The sequence below is a fragment of the Leucoraja erinacea genome, chromosome 26 (genome assembly GCF_028641065.1).
Source record: "Leucoraja erinacea ecotype New England chromosome 26, Leri_hhj_1, whole genome shotgun sequence".
NCBI lineage: Eukaryota > Metazoa > Chordata > Chondrichthyes > Rajiformes > Rajidae > Leucoraja > Leucoraja erinaceus.
This window is the reverse complement of record NC_073402.1, coordinates 8,904,774-8,927,338: the sequence shown is the minus strand read 5'-3', so window position 1 is coordinate 8,927,338 and position 22,565 is coordinate 8,904,774. Positions and strand designations below refer to the sequence as shown.

The following is a 22,565-nucleotide window of genomic DNA, read 5'->3' as shown; positions in this document are numbered from 1 at the left end:
GGGTCGGAGAAGTGGGGGTAGGGGTTGAGTATTCATGGGAAGAGGGGATGCTGGGAGGGGCTGGGTGATTAGGGAGCTGTCCGTCTGGGGGGGGGTCTCAGAGGTGGGGTCAAAGAGGAAATGATCACAACGGCGGCATCAGAGAGTGGGGTGTTAGGGAGGGCGGACAGAGAGGGAGAAGGATTGTCCTCATGGGGCGCTGGCTCAGAGTGAGGTATCGTGCTGGAAGGGGAAAGGCAGATGGTGCCGATCAGGGGAAGATGGTGGAGGCAACAACACTCGCTGTAAATAACCCCTGACTCCCTCGCAGTATCTCACTGCCACTCTATATACTGTACAATATATGGGCGGCACAGTGGCACAGCAGTAGAGTTGCTGCCTTACAGCGCCAGAGACTAAACCAAACTAAAATATAACCTCCGTGCCTCTCTTCGTGCACTATATAAATAATCCCTCAAACGCTCAGTGTTTCTATTTCACGTTGTAGTCAGAGAGTTACTACAGTACACAAACAGGCCCTTCAGCCCATCTTATCCAGATTAACCAAGTTCTCTACCTGAGTTTGTCCCATTTGCCCCTATTTGGCCCATATACCTCTGTACAGTCCCTATCCACATTCCTGTCTAAACATCTTTTAAATGTTGTAATTGTACCTGCCTCAACTACCTCATCTGCCAGATCGTGCCATATACCCACCACCCTCTGTGTGAATAAGATGACCTTCAGATCCCTTTGAAATCTTTAAATGTTTTCCCATCTCACCTTAACCCTCTAGTTTTAGACTCTCCAGCACTTGGCAAAAGACTGATCTTTCATCCAATCGACAACCGTTATGATTTTATACACCACTATAAGATCACCCCTCAGCCTCTTATACTCGAGGGAGAGGAAGTCTCAGCCTATCCACCATCTCCTTGCATCCAATTCCATTTGCAGCCTCATGAACCTTCTCTGCACCTTTTCCAGTTTTATGCATCCTTCCTGTGGTGAGGCTACCAGTACTGTATACAATACTCAAAGTATGGTCTCACCAATGCTTTGTACAGCTGTAAAACGATGCTGCAATCCTTGCACTCAATGACTTGACCCATGGACATTGGACTTTTTGTAAATGGCACTAAAATATGGCGACTCAATCTACGCAAAAAGAATTTCACAGCGCAGAGCCGACATGACAATAAAGCACCAACGAACCATTGAACTATTGAAGGCAAGCAAGCGAAACGCCTTCTTCACAACCCCATCCACCTGTGTCCCCACTTTCAGAGAACTATGGTCATAGAAACATAGAAACATAGAAATTAGGTGCAGGAGTAGGCCATTCGGCCCTTCGAGCCTGCACCGCCATTCAATATGATCATGGCTGATCATCCAACTCAGTATCCCGTACCTGCCTTCTCTCCATACCCCCTGACCCCCTTAGCCACAAGGGCCACATCTAACTCCCTCGTAAATATAGCCAATGAACTGGCCTCAACTACCCTCTGTGGCAGAGAGTTCCAGAGATTCACCACTCTCTGTGTGAAAAAAGTTCTTCTCATCTCGGTTTTAAAGGATTTCCCCCTTATCCTTAAGCTGTGACCCCTTGTAATGTAACCCTAGGTCTCCCTATTATACAACACAACCCTATGATTTACTGTGCAGGTCCTGCCTGGTTTAACTTATCAAAATCCAACACTTCGCACTTGTCTGAATCAAACTCCATCTGCTATACTTGGCCCACTTTTCCTGTTGACCTAGATCCCATTGCAATCTTAGACATCCCTGTTGAATGTCCGTCCACCAGTGTTGTTTGCAATATGAAGTCACAATGTTTGATTCAACCACCGTTAACTAAATTTAGGTCTTAAGTAAATGGTTGGATACTACTTTATTTCATTCTGAATTGCTTCTTTTATTATTTTACTGTTGCCCTTAACTATGAAATTGCAAGATAGGATTCAACTGACGTTGTACAGTCTAACGCCTGAACCTTTCACCGTGGGCCTTGCTCATTCTGAATAAACAGTGACCCTGAAGCTATCTCTCTAACTCGCTCTCTCTTGTCTCTCTCTCTCTCTCTCGCTCTCCTGTTGGATGGTCAGTTTCATTGTGAAATTATTTCTTGTGCCCCATGTCTTTGTCCAAAACGTAACCTCTCGTGTGGGGGTATGTGAAGAATCTGCATTTCCCCAGTGCCCTTCCCAAGTAACCTGGCTTATTCCACCTCAATATTCTTGGCTGAATTGGAGAAGTTACATCAACGGCACCAAGCCCGTTCTCTTACTCTCGAGAAAAAAACGAACTGCTGGAGGAACTCAGTTGGTCGGGCAGTCTCTGAGGAGGGAATGGAATGGAAATGACAGTTACACCATTCCCTCCACAGTTGCTGCCTGGCCCGCTGAGTTTCTCCAGCACTTTGAGTTTTGCTCTAGATTTCAGCATCTGCAGTTGCTTGTGCATCCTGGTCTCCAGCATGTGGTGAGGGTGTAAGAACATCCTGACCTCTCAGTCTAGTTCACTGTCAGTGTCTGATGGAGACTCAGTAAGGGAAGGAGCAGTGAGGTAATGTGGATCACGTGGTTGTTAACAACAGGCTACATAGTTGGACCACAGTGTGTGTGTCTCTGTTTCTCTGTACATGTTTATTTGCGTGTATTATGTCCATGTATCCTGTTTGTAGTGATTGTCAGGGATTTATGTGAGTGGATACATTTCTGATGTGTGTGTGTGTCCATTTTACGCACTTGCAACTCTTGTTCGCATGCCTTATTTTGTCAATGTCTTTCTATTTATGTATCTGTCTATCTGCGCTTGTGTTACATGTACAGAACATAGATCAGTACATCACAGGTACAGGCCCTTGTGCCCAGCCAAACATGGTGCAGGTTAAACTAATCTCCACTGCCCGCACGTGATCCATATCCCTTCATTCCCTGCATATCCATGCCCTCTTAAACACCACTATCGTATCTGCCTCATCCACCACCTCTGGCAGCACGTTCCAGTCACCCACCACCCTCGATTTAAAAACCTTATCCTTTAAACTTTGCCCCACTGACCATAAAGCTGTGGCCTCTAGTCTTTGACTTTTCCATTCTAGGAAAACGGTTCTGACTGCCTACCCTGTCATTGCCTCTCATCATTTCATCTACTTCCATCAGGCGTCCCCTCAACCTCCAATACTCCGGAGAAAATAATTAAAGTTTGATCAACCTCTCCTTATAGCTCATCCCCTCTAATCTGTTTGTAGGTCTCTCAGATTTTTGTTTCTTTCCCGAATGTGTTTCTGTGCGTGTGTGTGTGGGCATGCATGGGTCATGTGTGTATGTGCATGTATCTCTGTGTTTGCCTGCATGTGTGTGAATATGTATGCATGTGGTTGCATATGTATATGTATATGCTTGTGTGTGTATGCCTGTGTGCGAGTGTGCGTGTATCTGAGTGCGTGTGTGTCTGAGTGTGCGCGCGTGTGTGTGTGCGCATGCCTGCGTCAGTGTGTGTGCGGTGCATGTGTGTATATGCGAGTGTGTATGTTATGTTGCCCAGGCTTTCTGGGCTCTCCGCAGTTACTGTTCAACCGATGAATGTCAGCACCAACTCTGTGTTTCTTGCTGCAGGGTGACCCAGGCGTGGAAGGCTTGGATGGCGAGAATGGAGAGCAGGTACTGTCCACGGGGACCCTGGCTTGGATGCGACACAGTGTGTCTGCTCAACGACAACTGTTCCCTTTCAGTGGAACGTATTACAAATGAACAGTGGAGCAGGCAACACCTGTGGATAACAAAACAGAATTAGTGTTTCTGGTTAGACAAAAATGTGGGAGAAACTCAGCGGGTGAGGCAGCATCTATGGAGCGAAGGAAATAGGCAACATTTCGGGCTGAAACCGAAAGGTTTCAGCCCGAAACGTTACCTATTTCCTTCGCTCCATAGATGCTGCCTCACCTGCTGAGTTTCTCCAGCATTTTTATCTACCTTCGATTTTACAGCATCTGCAATTCCTTCTTAAACATAGTGTTTCTGGTTGATGAGTTTAGTTGGACCCCGATCAGTAACTCTGTTTCTCTCTCTGCAGATGCTGCCTGACATGTTAACTATTTCACACATTTGTTGTTTTTAGTTCCAGTTTCCAGTATCTGCAATATTTCCTATTTGTGTTCAAGAGCACACAGATGTAATATCCCGGGACTAATCATAGCTGCTTAGAGCCGCTGCCTCACTGCGACAGAGTCCTGGGTTCGATCCCCGCCTCGGGTGCTGTCTGTGTGGAGTTTGCAGGTTCTCCCTGTGACCTTGTGGGTTTTCTCCAGGTTGTCCTCCCACGTCCCAATGAAGTGGGTTGGGAGGTTAATTGGCCTCTGTATATCGCCCCCGGTGAGTGGTAGAATCTGAGAGGAGCTGGCGGGAATGTGGGGAGCAAGACTGGGATTAGTGCAGGGATGGTGGTGTGCTCAATGGTCGGCATGGGCAAGGTGGGCAGAAGGTCCTGTTTCGGTGCAGGATAACACAGGGGTCTGGACCCTGACCTCGGATTCTGCCCCAGTCTCAGACTGTGGGGCCCAGGACCTTGTACCAGCTCTGGGACCGGGCCCAGCGAGGTCTGTCAGATCCCATTCTGTGGGCCACAGGGTGATGAAGGTTTGAGGTAAATTGATTGTGGAGACCCGAGAGAGATTTCTGTCCTCGGATCTCTGGGTTAAGGCTACAGAGCAGTGGTGTGTGCGTGAGAGAGAAGGCTGGGTTCGGCTGTTGAAAATCTCACAACCACTGATACTGCCCGGGCAATGGGTCTGAAGGATATGATCCACATTGGGGAAGAGTCTGAAGGATCTGCATCATTCTGATGATGATCTGAGGGATTTGAACCACACTGGGGTTGCCTGAGGGATGTGATCACTAGGGGATGGTCTGATGACATGCTCGCCCTGGGGATAGTCTGATTGATCCGTTCCACTTTGGGGATGGCCTGAGGGAACTGATCACCAGGGGATGGCTCGGAGTGATCTGGACCACACTGGAGATGGTCTGACAGGATCTGAACTATTCTGGACCTGACCCCCCTGTGAGTGGGTGTGTGGGACCTGCACCATTCTGATGATGATCCGCGGGAGGTGCTCACCAAGGGATGGTCTGAGAATCCGATCGCCCTGGCGATGGGCTGAGATCTGCACCTCTTTGAGCTCAGCTGGGTCCAGATAGTTTTCTGACGCACGGTCTTCAACCTGAAGCATTTACTCTGTTTCCCTTCCCACAGTTGCGGTCTGACCTGCTGGGTGTTTCTAGCGTTTCTTGCTTTTTGTTTTAGATTTCCAGCGCCTGCTGTTCTATTGAGTTTGATCCTACCTTGACGTACATAAATCCACCTAACAACAATTTATTTTTCTGCAGGGTGACCAGGGGGAACCCGGAGTGAATGGCCAGGTCAGTCAAAGTGTGTCGTTCGTGGGGGCGTGCAGGGGAGAGAGTAGTAGTAGCAGGGGGGGGGGGGGGGGGGGGGGGGGGGGGGGGGGGGAGGGGGGGGAGGGGTGGGGGGGGGGGGGGAGAAAGGGGTCTCTGGGGGTGGGATAGTCACCTCAAAGTGCAAAGAGTTAGCAGAGGAAGAATCCAGTTGCAGTGGGGTGAGATGAGATGGGAACTGTGCTGGGTAAAATGGAATCAATGATTGACTTGTGATACCACAAGCGAACAATGGCCATCCTTTACAGGGTCAGTGGTCCATGTAGAGGTACATTCCCAGGAAAGGGAAGAGCAGGGAGATCTTGGATGAGCTATGGTAGGCTGCTCTGGAAGGTTGGATCCAAGGAGAGATAGCTGAATGGACAGCAAATTGGCTCCATGGAAGGAAGCAGAGGGTGATGGTGGGAAGGTTGCTTCTCGGACTGGAGGCCTGTGACTAGTGGTGTGCCTCGGGGTTCGGTGCTGGGCCCGTCACAGTTTGTCATTTACATTACTGATTTGGCTGAGAACACACAGGGCAAGATTAGCAAGTTTGCTGATGAAACAAAATTGGGTGGTTTTGCAGATAGTGAAGATGGTCATGAAAAATTGCAGCAGGATCGGGATCGATTGGCCAGGTGGGCTGAGGAATGGTTGATAGAATTTAATAATGTGAGGTGTTGCATTTTTGGACATCTAGCAATGGCAGGACTTACACAGTGAATGGTAGGCCTCTGGGGAGAGTTGTAGAGCAGAGGGATCTAGGAATGCAGGTGCATGGTTCCTTGAGTCGCAGGTAGATAAGGTGGTCAAAAAGGTTTCTGGCACAATGGCCTTCATCAGTCTGAGTCTTGAGTATAGCATTTTGAAGGTCGTGTTGTAGTTGTATAAGACGTTGGTGAGAACGCATTTAGAATATTGTGTTCAGTTCTTGCCAGCATGTTAAAAGAAAGATGTTGTCAAGCTTGAAAGGGTTCAGAGAAGATTTACGAGGATGTTGCCAGGACTTGAGGGTCTGAGCTATAGGGAGAGGTTGAGTAGGCTGGGTCTCTATTCCTTGGAGTGCAGGAGGATGAGGGGTGATCTTATAGAGGTGTATAAAATTATGAGAGGAATAGAAATGCACAGAATCTCATGCCCAGAGTAGAGGAATCGAGGACCAAAGGACAGAGGTTTAAGGTGAAGGGGAAAAGATTTAATAGGAATCTGAGGGATAGATTTTACACACAAGGAGTGGTGGGTGTATGGAACAAGCTGCCAGAGGAGGTAGTTGAGGCTGCGACTATCCCAACATTTAAGAAACAGTTAGACAGGTACAGAGAGGGATATGGACCAAACGTAGGCAGGTGGAACTAATGTAGCTGGGACACGTTGGCCAGTGTAGGCAAGTTAGGCCAAAGGGCCTCATTCAACACTCTATCACTCTATGACTTTAACAGCGGGGATTTGGGAAAATAAGATCATATTAAACTAATTTGACAGAATGTTCTGAAGAACTAACAGAAAGGATGAGTGAGGGGAGTGTCGCTGATGCAGCATAGATGGGCTTCCAAAAGATGCTTGATGAAGTGCCACTGAATGGTCTGTCAAATCGATTGAAGGTCGTGGAATGGCACAGGCTGAAGCAGAAGGGGGGAGTGAGAGGAAGCGGCGAGCACAGTGAAAAGCTGGAGGGAAGCATAGAATTGGGAAAGGAACACTGGCTTAATTAATCAATGTTGATTCCTTGTTCTTAGCTGTACAAGGCACAATATTTAAATCTGTAGATTATACCAAATTTGGAAGTGGCAAGGACAGTAATAAACCACAAGGAGATACAGATAGACTGATGGAATGGGTAGATACAATTTAATGTGGAAGAATGTTAAGTGCACTTCCTTTTGGCAGGAAGAATGAGTGTGTGTGTGAATATGTTTATTGGACAAGTATTGACATACAAGGAATTTGCCTTGGTGCTCTGCCCGCAAGTGACAACATGACATACTGTGACAGTTAGGAATAACACATAAACCATTAAACATGAATAATAAAACATTATCGATTAAACATGTGAATTAAATAAAATACTGGAGCATGCCAAATGCAGGCCAAATAAAGGAGCGCAACTGGCAGAGCCGCTGCCTCACAGCACCAGAGACCCGGGTTCGATTCGGACCTCGGCTGCTGTGTGTGTGGAGTTTGCACATTCTCCCCGTGGGTTCCCTCCGGGTACTATAGTTTCCTCCCACGCGCAGGTTTGTAGGTTAATTGGCCTCTGTGAGTAGCCCCGAGTGTTGCAGGGTGTGAATACAAAAGTGGGATAAAGTAGAACTTGTGTGAATAGGTGATCGGTGGTCTGCATGGACTCGGTGGGCCAAAGGGCCTGTTTCCTTTCAGTGAACTAAATGAAACTAAACTAAAGATTATAGTTATAAAAGGTGTGCAGGAACAGGGAGAGCTGGAGGCAGGGATACGAAGCACATCGACAGTGCTGGAAGGGGAAATAGTTGAGAAGTACACAGGGTCTCCAGAGGCTGGAGAGCAACGAGCAAGGACATCATTGCCCTCTATCACCTGCAGGACCAGCCACAAGTGAGGATAGTGTTCAGCTCTGCATGCCCCGCAGATGTAAAGGCTCCAGAGAGGGCTCAGAAGAGGTTTGCTGAATTAACTCCACTGTTGAGGGAAGTAAGCTGCAAGGTTGCAGAGTTAGGGATCTGGTGAGAGATGGCATGTATGATAAAGATAGAACAGAACGGCACAGGACAGGCCCTTCGGCCCATCGTGTCCATGCTGAACATGATGTCAAGTTAAACCAATCCCCTCTGCCTGCGCATGCTCCTTTCCCTCCATTCCTTGCACGTCGATGTGACTATCCAAAAGCTTCTGAAAAGCCACTCTCATGCCTGCCTCCAGCACCAAGGGACATGAGAGGGATGTGGGGAGGGGAAGGAGAGGCAGAGAATTGGGGGGAGGGAGGTGCATATGGTGCAGAGGGTGGGTGGGGGGTCGTGAGCATGGGTGGGGGTGGGGGGTGCATGGGTGGGGTGTGTGGGGAGCCTGTGTGGGGGGGGGGGGATGAAGGGGGGGGGGGGGGGGTGAGAACAAGGTTGTGGGTGGGGTGGGGGTTGGGTAGTTGAGCATGTGGCGTGAATGGATCCTGGCTGGGAGCAGGGTGGGTGAGGGTTGGGGAGGGGGGGGGGACGGTGTGGTGAAGGGAGCCTGGGTGGGGGGTGGGGATGAAGGAGGGGGGAGTGGGGTGGATTGTGTGTGGTGGGAGCAGCATCATGGGGTGGGGAATGGGAGCACCATAGACACAGGCACTGAAACCCCGCCTTCTTGCTGCCCTCCAGGAAGGTGTACAAGGAGAGCCGGGATACCAGGGTGCTCCCGGCAACCCTGGTGAGCCCGGAGCCCAGGGTCGCCGAGGACTGCCGGGGTCCCGAGGCCCCCACGGCAGACGTGGAATATCAGGAGTGATTGGACGCCAGGGAACTGTGGTAAGTATTTCCAGCCGTGTGTGTGGACTTGGGGCAAGTGGAGGGGAGGCAGGGAACAGGAGCAGCTCACACATAGACGGGCAAGCCTGCCTTCTCTCAGGAACGGGCTGCTGATGGTGCTCAGAATTCCAGCGACTCCTGGACCCCGGAATCCTCCACACTCTGACCTCTCACATCCGTAAGGTCAAGATCAAGATTCAAGATTCAAGATAGATTTAATTGTCACATGTGCCTGATGGCACAGTGAAATGAATTTCCATACAGCCATACAATAAAAAATCAACAGGACACAACACACTATAGGGTTTGACATAAAACATCCCCACACAGCAGAATCAAAGTTCCCCACTGTGTGGGAAGGCACCAAAGTCAGTCTTCTTCCTCCACTATTCCCCGTGGCTAGAGACTGACTGACGATGCCCAGACCTACCTGACACATAACTAACCAGGCTGTACCAGACCAGAGCATCCTTGTACTGTAGTGGAGCAGGGAATCCTTGGACTGTACCATGCCAAACCAGGGTATCCTTGTATAATAGCAGACCGGGGAATCCTTGTACTGTACCAGACAAGGGGTCCTTTGTAGAGTAGCGGACTGGTGACTCCTTGTACTGTACTGCTCCTGAGCAGGGAATCCTTATACGGTAGCGGACCAGGAAACTCTTGTACTGTAGATAGACAAAAGGTTATGGAGTAACTCAACGGGTCAGGTAGCATCTCTGGAGAAAAAGGATGACCAGGACCTGGACTTTTCAGGTCTGGATCCTTCTACAGATTGGTCCATAGAAGATTATGGTTGCTGGGCCTAGTGTTTTGTCAAGTTCCCTGATTGTTGCTTGGAAGGTGTTCTTCAATGTGGAGGTCACGGTTTCCAGACTCTTGTACCTTCTCCCCAATGGTGAAATGAGTAGTGGCAAGGGTGGTGAGTCATTGATGATGTTGGCTGACTTTCAGGCAGTGTCTCCTGTAGAACCCTTCGACGGTGGAGGCCAGTACCTGTGATGGACCATTCACATGAATGACTGTGACTTGTTCAAGTTATGTAAGAGTTGTGAGCAAAACCACTATATCCTAAGCCCCCGTTGATGATAAACAATAGAAGGAGTTAGTTACTTTATCTACCAATTCTGTGATCTTTTAGAGAAGCACTTTACTCTAAGTTCCCAAGCATCCTTGTTCCCAAATCATTACCTGTTCCTATACCTCCTCCCTTGACTCTGTCCAAAGACCCCACCAGTCCTTTCAGGTGAGGCAGAGGTTCATGCACCTCCTCCAACCTCATCCAACCTGAGTGACGTCCAACACAAATTGAACAGCTCCTTATATTTCGCTTGGGTAGTTTACAACCCAGCGGTATGAATATTGATTTCTCTAACTTTAAGTTACACTTGCCTTCCCTCTCTCTCCGTCCCTACCCCATCCTAGTTCTCCGAGGCATATAATCAGTAAAATTAATCAGAAAGACAGTAAAACTAGTCGGAGAACTAGGATGGGGGGAGCATCAGTGGAGAGAGAAATTGTGTTAATGTTTCAGGTTGAACTCATCAGTATCAGCTCATTCTGATGAAGGGTTATGGCCCTGAAATATTAGGTCTACTCTGCACTCCACAGTTGTTACCTGACCTATCGGGAGTGTTTCCGTCATTTTCTGCTTAATTTCAGATTTGTAATACCCACAGTTTTTTGTTTGTCTCACCACATTCCCTCGATGTTCAACAGCATAGCTGTTGCTGAATGCCTTCTCTACAGCACCTGTGGGTGAGAGGTCTGTATTACCTGGACCAGTTATGTAAATGCCAGGGCTACAGGGACAGCTCAGAGGCTGCCTACCTACCCTGCCAGGAATGACTCCGTTCCTGATGTTCCAGAGTCTTTCCACCATCTGCCAGGCACAGGCCAGGAGTTTGATAGAACCCTCTGCCCTTGACTGAATGGACACAGCTCTAAGATCACCCGAGGACCTTGACGTATCTGGGACAGAGTTGTCTGCTCATCCAAAGCATTCACTCCTTCACCACTGCTGCGCTGTGTCTGCAGAGCGGACCGCCCATGAGATACATGGCTGTGAACCTTCACACCCTGCACATCCCGACCTGCCTCCTCTGTCATCAGGGGGCATGATCCCAGCACTACCCTCAATCTCCATCACCCGCTCTCCCAAGTCACACACAATCCTGATTTAGAAATAGATCATTGACCCATTATCATTGGTAAGTTTGATTCTGGGGATTCCTGTTATGGGAGTACGCCACCAGAAGTACTTTGAAGATTCAAGGAGGCAGCTCGCTCCCACCTCCTCAAGGACGGACAATGATTGCTGGCCCTGGCAGTGCCATCCGCATCCCTCAGAGAATAAAGATATGTTAAATGTATATCTTGGTTATATGAGGCAGAGAACAGTGGGTGATGGAATGTGTTTGTTTCCAACACTGCCTGCCAGGATGGGCTGGATCAGAATTGGTGTCACCCGTTCAGGATGGGCAAGGCTTCTACCTAACCTCTTCTATTTCCGTTGGCAGGGCCGAGATGCAGGAGATCAACATATTGTCGAGGCGTGCTTGAAAATGATGCAAGGTGAGTGCATGATGGAGCAGTGCCACGTACTAACACTGTGTCTCACACATCATAGAGCAGGAACAGCACAAAGTCAGGCCCTTTTCCCACAATGTCTGTGTCAAACAAGATGCAAAGTAACTTTTATCTACCTGTGCATATTCCATATCCCTCCATTCCCTGCCCCTTATGCCTTGAAACTACGACTTCAATTGGTAAGTAGTAACCTGGAGAGGTTTCAGAGATAGTTCAAGTGAATTTGAGGGCAGGGTGGAAGTTTGTGGCAAAGCTAATGGAATCAATGAGTTCTGCACGGGTGCAGGAGACAGCCATGATGCAGTCGTCAATGTAAGGGAGAAAGAAGTGGGACATACTGTAGTGCCAGTGTACATTTGGAACAAGGACGTGACCAACAAAAAGGCAGGCCCATAGCTACGCCTTTAACTTGGAGAAAGTGAGCGGAGTCAAAAGAGAAGTTGTTGAGTGTGAGGACAAGTTCTGTCAGGCAGAGGAGAGCATTAGTAGAGGGAAATGAGGTCTTTGTACAACAAAGCATTGGAGGGCCTTGAGCCCTTCCTGGTGGAGAATGGTGTAAAGAGACTGAACGTCCATGGTAAAGGTGAGGCAAAGGGGAGACCAGGAAAATGAAAATTATTCAACTATTAAAAGCGATACCGGACAAGGAACTGGACAAGCAATCGGGACTAACTAGTTTTCCTCCACATAAGTCCAGCATACTCAATGGGATGAATGGCCTCTTCCCATCTTGTGCTAATTTTGTGTACAAAATGAGTTACCTACCAGTGTGTCACTGAGTTCTGGTGTGTATATTGTTATTTATCCAGGTAAACTTTAACCATTCGAGAATGGATGAGTGAATATATAACGTACATTCATATACACGTGCTGAATTGCATATATGCACGAGTTATGTTACAAAATATTACGCCTTTCCAGCCTGAAACCATTAATGTTGGTACTATGGGGAAATTATGGATAGTGTTAAATCCAAGGAAGAGGCATGTAATTTGGCCAGAGGAAGCAGCAAACCAGAGGACTGGGAGAAATTTAGAATTCAAGATTAGATGACAAAGGGGTTAATTAAGAGGGGGAGAATAGTGCACGAAAGTAAGCTTGCGGGGAATATAAAAACTGACAATAAAAGTTTCTTTAGATATGTGAAGCGGAAAAGATTAGTGAAGACAAATGTAGGTCCCGTACAGTCAGAAACAAGTGAATTTGTAATGGGAAACAAGGAGATGGCAAACAAGTACTTTGGTTCTGTCTTCATTAAGGAAGACACAAAGAATCTTCCAGAAATACTAGGGGACCGAGGATCTAGTGTGACAGAGGAACCAAAAGAAAATTCATAATCGTCATTGAATGGTGTTGGGTAAACTGTTGGGAGTGAAGGCAGATAAAACCCAAGGGCCTGATGGTTTGCATCCCAGAGTACTCAAGGAGGTGGCCCAAGATATCATGGATACATTGATGATCATTTTCCAATGTTCTCTCGACTCAGGATCAGTTCCTGTGGACTGGAGGTTAACTAATGTAACCCAACTTTTTAAGAAAGGAGGAAGAGAGAAAACAGGAAATTATAGACCAGTTAGCCTGACATCAGAAGTGGGGAAGATGCTTAAGTCAATTACTAAAGATGTAATAGCAGCACATTTGAAAAGCAGTGACAGGATCGGGCAAAGTCAGCATGGATTTATGAAGGGGAAACCATGCTTGACAAATCGTCTGGAATTTTTTGAGGATGTAACAAATAGGATGTAACAGCATGGTATGGCAGCTGCACCATGGCAGACAGGGAGAGGCTTCAGAGGGTAACTAGGACAGCACAGAAGATCATTGGTTGCCCTCTCCCCTCCCTGATGGATATCTACACCTCCCGCTGCCTTAGCAGAGCAATATCATCAGAGACAGCTCCCATCCTGCATTTGGACTGTTCGCCCTGCTGCCCTCTGGAAGGCGCTATAGGTGCATCAAATCCAGGACAAATAGACTCAGGAATAGTTGTTTTCCGAAAATTATAACTACTCTTAATTCAAATTCACACATGCACTGACTTCACAGCCCAACACCCGGACTTCCATCTGTATATATGTATATAGCGCCGCAGAATTGTGCACCTATCTCCCCCCCTCCTCCCTTCTCCCTTCTGTTTTTGTTTTCTGTTTCTTGTTTTTTGTACTAAATTATATGTATGCACTGAGTACGAGCAGCTTTTAATTTCATTGTACATGTATAGTGACAATAAATGGCATATCTATCTATATCTAGAATGGATAAGGGAGAGCCAGTGGATGTGGTGTATCCGGACTTTCAAAAAGCCTTTGACAAGGTCCCACACAAGAGATTAGTGTGCAAAATTAGAGCACATGGAATTGGGGGGTAGGGTATTAACATGGATAGAGAACTGATTGGCAGACAGGAAGCAAAGAGTGGGAATTAACAGGTCCTTTTCAGAATGGCAGACAGTGACTAGTGGGGTGCCGCAAGGCTCGGTGCTGAGACCCCAGTTATTTACAATATATAGTAACAATTTAGACAAGGGAATTAAATGTGACATCTCCAAGTCTGCGGATGACACAAAGCTAGGTGGCAGTGTGAGCTCCGATGAGGATGGTATGAGGCTGCAGGGTGACTTGGATAGGTTGGGTGAGTGGACAGATGCATGGCAATTGCAGTATAATATGCAAAGTGGATAAATGTGAGGTTATCCACTTTGGTGGCAAGAACAAGAAGGCAGATTATTATCTTAATGGTGTCAGATTAGGAAAAGGGGAGGTGCAATGAGACCTGTGTGTGCTTATACATTAGTCACTGAAAGTAAGCAATGCAGGTACAGGAGGTAGTAAAGAAAGCTAATGGCATGTTGGCCTTCATAGCGAGAGGATCTGAGTACAGGAGCAAGGAGGTCCTACTGCAGTTGTACATGGCCCTGGTGAGACCGCACCTGGAGTATCGTGTGCAGTTTTGGTCTCCGAATTTGAGGACATACATTCTTGCTATTGAGGGAGTGCAGCGTAGGTTCACCAGGTTAATTCCCCGGATGGCGGGACCAACGTATGATAAAAGAATGGATCGACTAGGCTTATATTCACTGGAATTTAGAAGGATGTGGGGATCTTGCAGAAACATATAAACTTCTTCAGGGATTGGACAGGCTAGATGCAGGAAAAATATTTCCCATGTTGGGGGGAGTCCAGAACCAGGGGTCACAGTTTAAGAATAAGGGGTGGGTATTCATTTAGGACTGAGATGAGGAAAAACTTTTTCAGCCAGGGAGTTGTGAATCTGTGGAATTCTCTGCCACAGAAGGCAGTGGAGGCCAATTCACTGGATGGATTCAAGAGATAGTTAGTTATAGCTCTTGGGGCTAATGGAATCAAGGGATATGGGGAAAAAGCAGGAACGGGGTACAGATGTTAGATAATCAGCCCATGATTGTATTGAAGGCTCGAAGGGCTGAATGGCCTACTAATGCACCTATGTTTCTATCTGCTGCCTCAACATCAACTGTCTCTACTTCTCCTCACCCACCAACCTCTATCCCTCCATACTGCTCACTCAGTAACAATGCAGTTGTTGACATCAAGCCCGCTGACCAGGGAGGTGCCGTAGTAGTCCAGCAGGTTGACCGCTACCATGCTGAAGCCAGGCACCAGCTCTCGGACACATCCTCAAACCGAACCCTTGTCCAGGAGAAAGGTTCCCACGCTAAATATCGCATGTCCAATCTCTTCCTGGATGCCGCCTAATCCACTGAGTTCCTGCAGCACTATGTGTTTTATGTGTTTTCCTCATATCATTTTGTGTACCTGAGAATTAGGCATCATTGAATATTAGTGCCACTGTTTATTAGTTTCCGTGTATAACTGCAGGTTTATATCGGTCTTTGGGTATTTGTGTAATAATTATTGGACTGTGTGTAATGGACTATTTGTCGATTTGAGGGTTGTTTGCATAGCTAACACTGAAAATTAATAAACTACTTATTGGACATTTTTGGGCCAAATGCAGGCAGGTGGGACATGTAGATGGGGCTACCCAAGATGCCACCTACTCTTTTTCTCCAGTGATGCTGCTTGACCCGCAGAGTTACTGTAGCATTTTGTGTCTGTCTTTGGTGTAAACCAGCATCTGCAGTTCCTTCCTACACCTTTGACCTATGTTTCCTGTTCCTTGTCATTGGAAATCAATTCCCCTATTTACCGAACAAATGGGTGCAATAGAGGACGCGCATCCTACACATTGTGCTGATGGGCTTGTTTCCGTGCTGTAGGATTCTGTGACACTAACACTTGACGCGGTACCTTTCTCTCGTGTAATGGGGCTGAGTGAACAAACTCTGCAGTGGGCAACAGTTGGACCAAGCCCTGCTTGGTCCAACTGTTGTATTGATTGTACTTCCGGTGGCGCTGGTGCCAGCAGCCTCCACCTACAGCCCGGTATCTTTTTGTTTTTTTGTTTATTTAGTTATGTAAAAGTGTGTTTTTTTGTGGTTTTTTGGTGTTTTTATGTGGGGGAAGAGGGCACGGTGCGGGGGATACCGTACTTCAGCCGCTTCCTGGCGAGGACGCGACTATTATTCGAGTCGCGTCCTCGCCCCCCCCCTCCCCCCACAGCGGCCTACCTACCTGGATTGGCGCGGCCTTTCCTGCCGGGATCGACCGGAGCTCCAGCAGCGGCGGGACAGCGCTGAAACATCGCGGGGCTGGCGATGCCTTACCGGGGGTCGCCGTCTGGAGCCCGGAGTGCTGGACCTGCTGCACCGACATCCTGGAGCTGCGGATTGCGGAGCTCCCAACGCGGGCGGCGCTGACTAACAACGCGGGGTCCTGCGACTCTGCCCGGCTCGGCCTGTGGACTCAGGAGCTGCAGACTCCGGCAGCGGGAGGCGGCTGATCAGAAGGTCCGGGCCGCTGAGGAGGAAGATGCTCACCGTCGGGGTTCGGCATCGGCGTTCCACCGGCCCGGCGTGAGGGCCTGAACATCGGGCCACCCGGGGAGGCGACTGCGGGTGCTCGGAAGGCCCCAACCACGGATGAACACGGAGGGGAGGCTGGCTGGACTATGGTGCCTTCCTCACCTAGGTGCCATATATGTTATGTTGTGTCGTGGACTTTCTGTGTTTGTGCTTTTTTTTAAATTTTAATTCAATTTCAAATTTATTTTTAATATGTTTTATTTATTTATTATTTATTTTTATTATTTCTTTGTGATTTTTTTAATGATACTGCCTGTAAGGGAAATTCATTTCGTTGTCTCAAATTGAGACAATGACAATAAATTTGAATTACAATTACAATGCTGTTTGCTGGCAACCTTGGTGCCTCACGCTGTCTGCCTTCCTTTGTTTGTTACAGAGCAGTTGGCAGCAGCAGCAGTCAGTGCCAACAGGCAGGTACTGGGTGGAGCAGGGATGACAGGACCTCCTGGACTCCCCGGACCCTTGGGCGCTCCTGGTGAACAAGGAGACCACGGCGTCTCAGGAACTCGCGGTCTTCCCGGGCTGACGGGCGTTCAAGGCCAGATTGGAAACACAGGACCAAAGGGTAAGGTGACAACCTGTGCCCAGACATGGGCTGGAATAGTGAAGTTCCAATCAATGGTGAGGTCCAGTGGTGGCCTTCCAATGATCATCTCATTCATTGACTGCATGAAACATGAGCATCAGATGCCACGATGACCAACAATTGATCCTCCATTGATCAATCCCAATGAACTGTTCCCCATTGATAATACATCCCAGTGATTCCCCACCCCACCCCATTAATTAAGCAGCCCAGTGATTGACCCATATTGATGTGAACCTCCAGTGATAACAACCCATTCATTTAGAAGCCCAAAGACTGACCCTCCATTGATTGAAGCAACTCATTGGCAGCCCCCATCCCCCAGTGATTAAGAAAATTGATGATTGACTGAAAGCTGGTGATTACAAAGCTGAATGATTGATCCCTAATCAACTACAGTATATAGTAATTGATCCCTGATCAATCATGGTCCCTCTATTGATCGCTGCATTGACTTTGACTCTCATTGTTCATCCAGTAAGAATCACTGCCAATTATACAGTGTATTTTTTGTTACATTAAGGCAAACGAGGGGTGAAGGGAGATCGCGGTGAGACGGGGCGTGGACATCCTGGCCTTCCAGGCCCACCGGGAATTACAGGTAAGGGGAGGCTCCAGCGTTGGTTGGAGTTGACTGTGTGGGGTGTGAGACTTTGTTGACAATCCTTCCTTGGATATACTGCTCGTAGAGTCACTGCTCTCTGCTGCCGAGCCACACTCAGTCTCTACTACTGGGAACTGGGTGTCACATCATGCCCGGGTCCGACCCCAGGATCCCCGCACCTGCCAGGGCCAATCCTCGGCTGCCCACTCCCCCAGCGATCTACCCTGGGGTGCTAGACCATGCTATTAGGTGATCCGAGGATGCCCCAGCCTGCCAGGCTCCCACTCCAGGGTGATTACCCTGCCAGCGTCCCACCCAAGGGTGCAAGACATCCCACCCTAGGGCAATAGACAATAGGTGCAGGAGTAGGCCATTCGGCCCTTCGAGCCAGTACCGCCATTCAATGTGATCATGGCTGATCATCCCCATTCAGTACCCCGTTCATGTCTTCTTCCCATATCCCTGAATTCCGCTATTTTTAAGCCCTATCTAGCTCTCTCTTGAAAGTATCCAGACAACTGGCCTCCATCGCCCTCTGAGGCAGAGAATTCCACGGACTCACAACTCACAAAAAAGTGTTTCCTCGTCTCTGTTCTAAATGGCTAACCCCTTATTCTTAAACTGTGACCCCTGGTTCTGGACGCCCCCAACATTGGGAACATGTTTCCTGCCTCTATTGTGTCCAAGCCCTTAACAATCTTATATGTTTCAATAAGATCCCCTCTTATCCTTCTAAACTCCAGAGTGTACAAGCCCAGACGTCCCACCATAGGGTGCCAGACCATACTATTGTTTAACCCTAGGGTGCCCTCCCCCCCCCCCCCCCCAATCCGGGTTTGACCCAAGAGTGCCCACCCTGCCAAAGTCCAACCCCAGGGTACTGTGTATGTTAAGAAGATCTGCCATGTAGCTTGATCAGATTTCACGCAAAAAAATGCTGGCATTGCACATTTGGATTTTCCTTCCCCCAACTAGTTACTCAATCTTGACTTCCATTTAGTGTTGCCTATGGTTTCAATTCTCTCATCCCTCCCATTGCCCAATCTGGTTCCATTTGCCCATCAACCTCCACACCCTCCCACTCCACATCACAATGGGTCCCAACTATCACCAACTATCCCACCCCCACCCTTTAGTACTGCCATATACAGTTCTGCTCCCTCTCAGCCCTGATGCAGCATCTCGACCTGAAACATCAACTCACTCCTTTGCCTCCGCAAATGCCGACTGACCTGCTGAGTTTTTCTAGTGATCTGTTTTCAGATTCCAGCATCTGCAGTCTTCTTTACCTTCGATCCCATCGTCTTGCCTTATTTAGCCCGTCGAAATTTTTTTTGAAATAATGAATTGAAAGAGAATTGAGAGTAGTTTCTGCAACTTTGGAAATGTTATCCCCAAACCCAGCTCCCAAAGTGGAGACACAAGAGACTGCAGGGGCTGGAATCTAGACCATAGACCAAAATGTAGGACAAATCTCATAATGGAGCTGCATCTGCTGTCTGTCTTGGTCCCCTGATTAGCTCCCATTAACTTCCACCCAAATTTTGCAAGGACTCAAAGACATGAACTATAGGGAGAGGGCTAGGGCTTTATTTCTTGGAGGCTGAGGAATGATCTCACAGAGGTGCATAGAATCATGAGTGGTTGCAGTGAGTCTTTTACCCAGAGCAGGGGGAACAAGAATCAGAGGGCACATGTTTAGGGTGAGAGGGGAAAAGTTTTAATAGGAATTCGAGGAACAGCCTTTTCACTGAGAGGGCGGTCGATATGTGGAGGATGTATAGCTGCATGAAGAGGTCATTGATGCAGGTACTGTAACTGCAGGTAAAAGACACTTGGACAGGTACATGGATAGGAAAGGATTAGAGAGATATGGGCCAAACATGGGCAAATAGGTCTAGCTTGGAGGGACATCTTGGTCAGTGTGGATGAGCTGGGCCGAAGCGCCTGTTGGCTCTATGACCCATGCCCTCGAGTTTTTAACATTTCATTCATGGGTAAAAGATTCTGACTATCGATCGTATCTATGCCTCTCATAACTTTACACGTTTCCACCAGGCGTGGCCCCCAGCCTGTGGCACTACAGCAATAACTATCCATGTTTGTCCAACCTCTTCTCAAAGCTGAAGGTTGTTTGCATCTGGAATGAGCTGCCAGAGAAAGCTGTAGAAGCAAATCTAATGATGACACTTTTGGATGAATATATGGCCAGGAAGGGTATTGAGGGACATGGACCCAATGTAGGTAAATGGGACCAGTCCAGAATGCCATCTTGTCGGCATGGATGAGTTGAGCTGAAGGGTCTGTTGACTCTGACTCTCCTTTTGTCCGTGACCCAGCAGCCATGTTGTGAGTCCACAATTAATGAGAAACCTGACAGTGATGGGAGTTTTTTCTCTCTGCAGGACCGGCGGGAATGCCGGGCCGGAGTATCGACGGCAGACACGGTGAAGTGGGCGTGCAGGGGGTGTTGGGACAGCCCGGGCGCCCTGGCCTACCCGGATCCCCCGGTATACCTGGTTTCTGCGAAGCTGCTGCTTGCTTAGGGGCCTCGGCCTACCTGGGCCCACCCAACTTCAAGGGGCCATGAAGTGACTCAAACTGACCACCCGCGTGCGCCCAAACATCCGAGCAGCAAGTGCCGCACGCACGATGCAGAGAGAGAGAGAGAGAGAGAGAGAGATGCAGACGGACACCACCAGGAATCAACCCCAGACAAGGGCATCTCTTGAAAACTGAACTGATTTTAAATATTTGGTGCATTTTATATAAAAGAAATACAAAGGAAATCCAAAAATAACCACAAAATACTACTTTACAGATTAAATGAAAGTCAAAAGAGTTTAAAAAAAAAAAAGTTTTTCTTTGGTATGTTTATTTGAGCAAAGATTGATGATGTACATTGGTTCCCAGCTTTTTATTTGGTTTAATTATTTTTAAATAACTTAGACAAACTATTAGGGAATGTTATCGTGATGTGAGTTTGCACCAGTCCCATGTGTGAATCTAATGTGTGCTGCAGTCAGTGTTTGTGTATAGAGTTCCATTTCTTTGTAGCCACTGCGCTTAATGTGATATTGATGAGGCCACCCGATTATATGCTCTGGACTAGTGCAGGGACCGAGACCATTGCTGAAGTCCTTCCATCACGACCCTGGTCTGGCATGGATCTCTGCAGATGTATCTCACGGCTCTGTCAGGGCGAGGATGTTCCACTGTGGTGAGATGTGGTTTGCTAAGCTCCATGCCAGCAGAATTTCACCTGAGACTTTTTACTGTCAACAAATGTGTACATAAAACTACAGAGCTGAATAGAGGCTGTCGAGTGGCGAATTACCCCCCCTCTGATGTCCCCCTCACATGTCTTTACTTGGAAGCAAGCTTCTTGATTGGGAGAGGGATGGAGTTGGGGCGGCACAGTAGCGCAGCTGATAGAGGTGTTGCTTCACGGCGCCAGAGACCCGGGTTTAATCCTGACCTTGGTGCTCTCTGTGTAGAGTTTGTACAATTTCCCTGTGACTGCATGGGCTTCCTTCTACATCCCATAGTCGTGTGGGGTTGTTGGGTAATTGACCTCTGTAAATTACCTCCTACTGTGTGGGGAGTGAGTGAGAAAGTGGGACAACATAGAACTGGTGTTAACTCTGTGTGAGGCAGTTCTGACGAGGTTACGAGTCAGCTCTGGTTCTGATTTGCCTTGGATGGCGTGGAGCTGATTGCATCTATTGTTGCATCTCGTACTCTGTCAGCTTCCCATTGCCTGTATGATGCTGGGGTGGAGGATTGGTTAGATATAAACTTCCCAAGCTGGTCTTCACTTGACGGATCTGTCAGCAAAGAGAGTTGTACCCTACACTTTCCTCACCTCAGGCCAGGAGTGCCACCTACTGAGCCAAAGCCCCCATGTCTGATGCTTTATGAAAGTCCTTCGTCATTGGTCAACCTGCTGGATACTCCGAGCATTCTTTGGGATTCCCACTTTGAGGAGCAGTGCGGGCATTGAGCTGGGACTTGAACAGAGCCATGCATCGTCTTTCAGAGAGCGGGTGGTTAGAAATCACATTGAGCAATGTAGGAGTACAGCAGTCTGCTAACCTGTACTCTGTGTTTCTGTCGTGACAGCTTTGCATAAACTCTTGCTTCCCTGGCTTATCAATCTGGAGAAGGTTTTAGCAATCGGGAGAAGGCCCCGCAAAGGCTGGCAAACTAACCAATTTAGTGGTGGATTTTCATGGCCTTTTCCTCTCTGTAAATAAATAGATGTCGTTTACAAGACTAGCAGAGGAGAAAGTATTGTTCCCTAAAGCAAACGAGCAAAACAAATCACAAGATGAGGACACTGAGAAATCAGCGGAATATTTCACCACACAATTCGGCACCCATTCACCCAAATAAACCCACCTACGGATTAACTTCATGAACATTATTAATTTATTATGTTTGAAATCTTGTGCAACTGTAAAGACCGTGTGTTTGTCTCTCGTTGTACTGCAGCACCATCCAATAAAACAGACATTTTGTAAAAGACAATGTTTTTCTGTCGCCTACAGAAATCCCCCCTCCCCCTCCCCCTGCTACACCGCACCCATGCTGGTGCTCAACATCACCACCCCCTCCATCCTCCCAGGCCACTCCACCCGGACCTTGCACAGGCTCCTTTCGGTTGGACTTTGTGCTTAGGCCGAGCCATTACATTTGACCTGTGCAGTGGGATGGCAGACTCGATGGACCAAACAGCCTAATTCTGCTCCTGTGCCTTCTGGTTTGTGTCCCTGCACTAGGCCTGTGCACTTTGGCCTTGGGTTGGAAACCTACACCTGGACTCTGCACACTCACTTTGCTTTTGACTTCTCTTTGGTTACATTTGTTTTAATTTTATGCCTTTTACTGTCAATAAATGTGTACATAAAACTACGGAGCAGAA

General features: G+C 48.0%; 1 protein-coding gene across 1 annotated transcript in view; it reads left to right on the top strand.

Annotated features, from left to right (window-relative positions):
• Positions 1-22,565, top strand: part of col9a2 (procollagen, type IX, alpha 2) — a 78,731-nt gene extending 56,166 nt beyond the window's left edge. Inside the window, exons 26-32 of the mRNA XM_055656112.1 lie at positions 3,600-3,644; positions 5,370-5,402; positions 8,750-8,896; positions 11,416-11,470; positions 16,828-17,016; positions 17,561-17,638; positions 20,047-22,565. Of these exons, the coding sequence (XP_055512087.1) occupies positions 3,600-3,644; positions 5,370-5,402; positions 8,750-8,896; positions 11,416-11,470; positions 16,828-17,016; positions 17,561-17,638; positions 20,047-20,231 (732 nt within the window). The 3' untranslated portion in view covers positions 20,232-22,565. The remainder of the gene's footprint in view (positions 1-3,599; positions 3,645-5,369; positions 5,403-8,749; positions 8,897-11,415; positions 11,471-16,827; positions 17,017-17,560; positions 17,639-20,046) is intronic.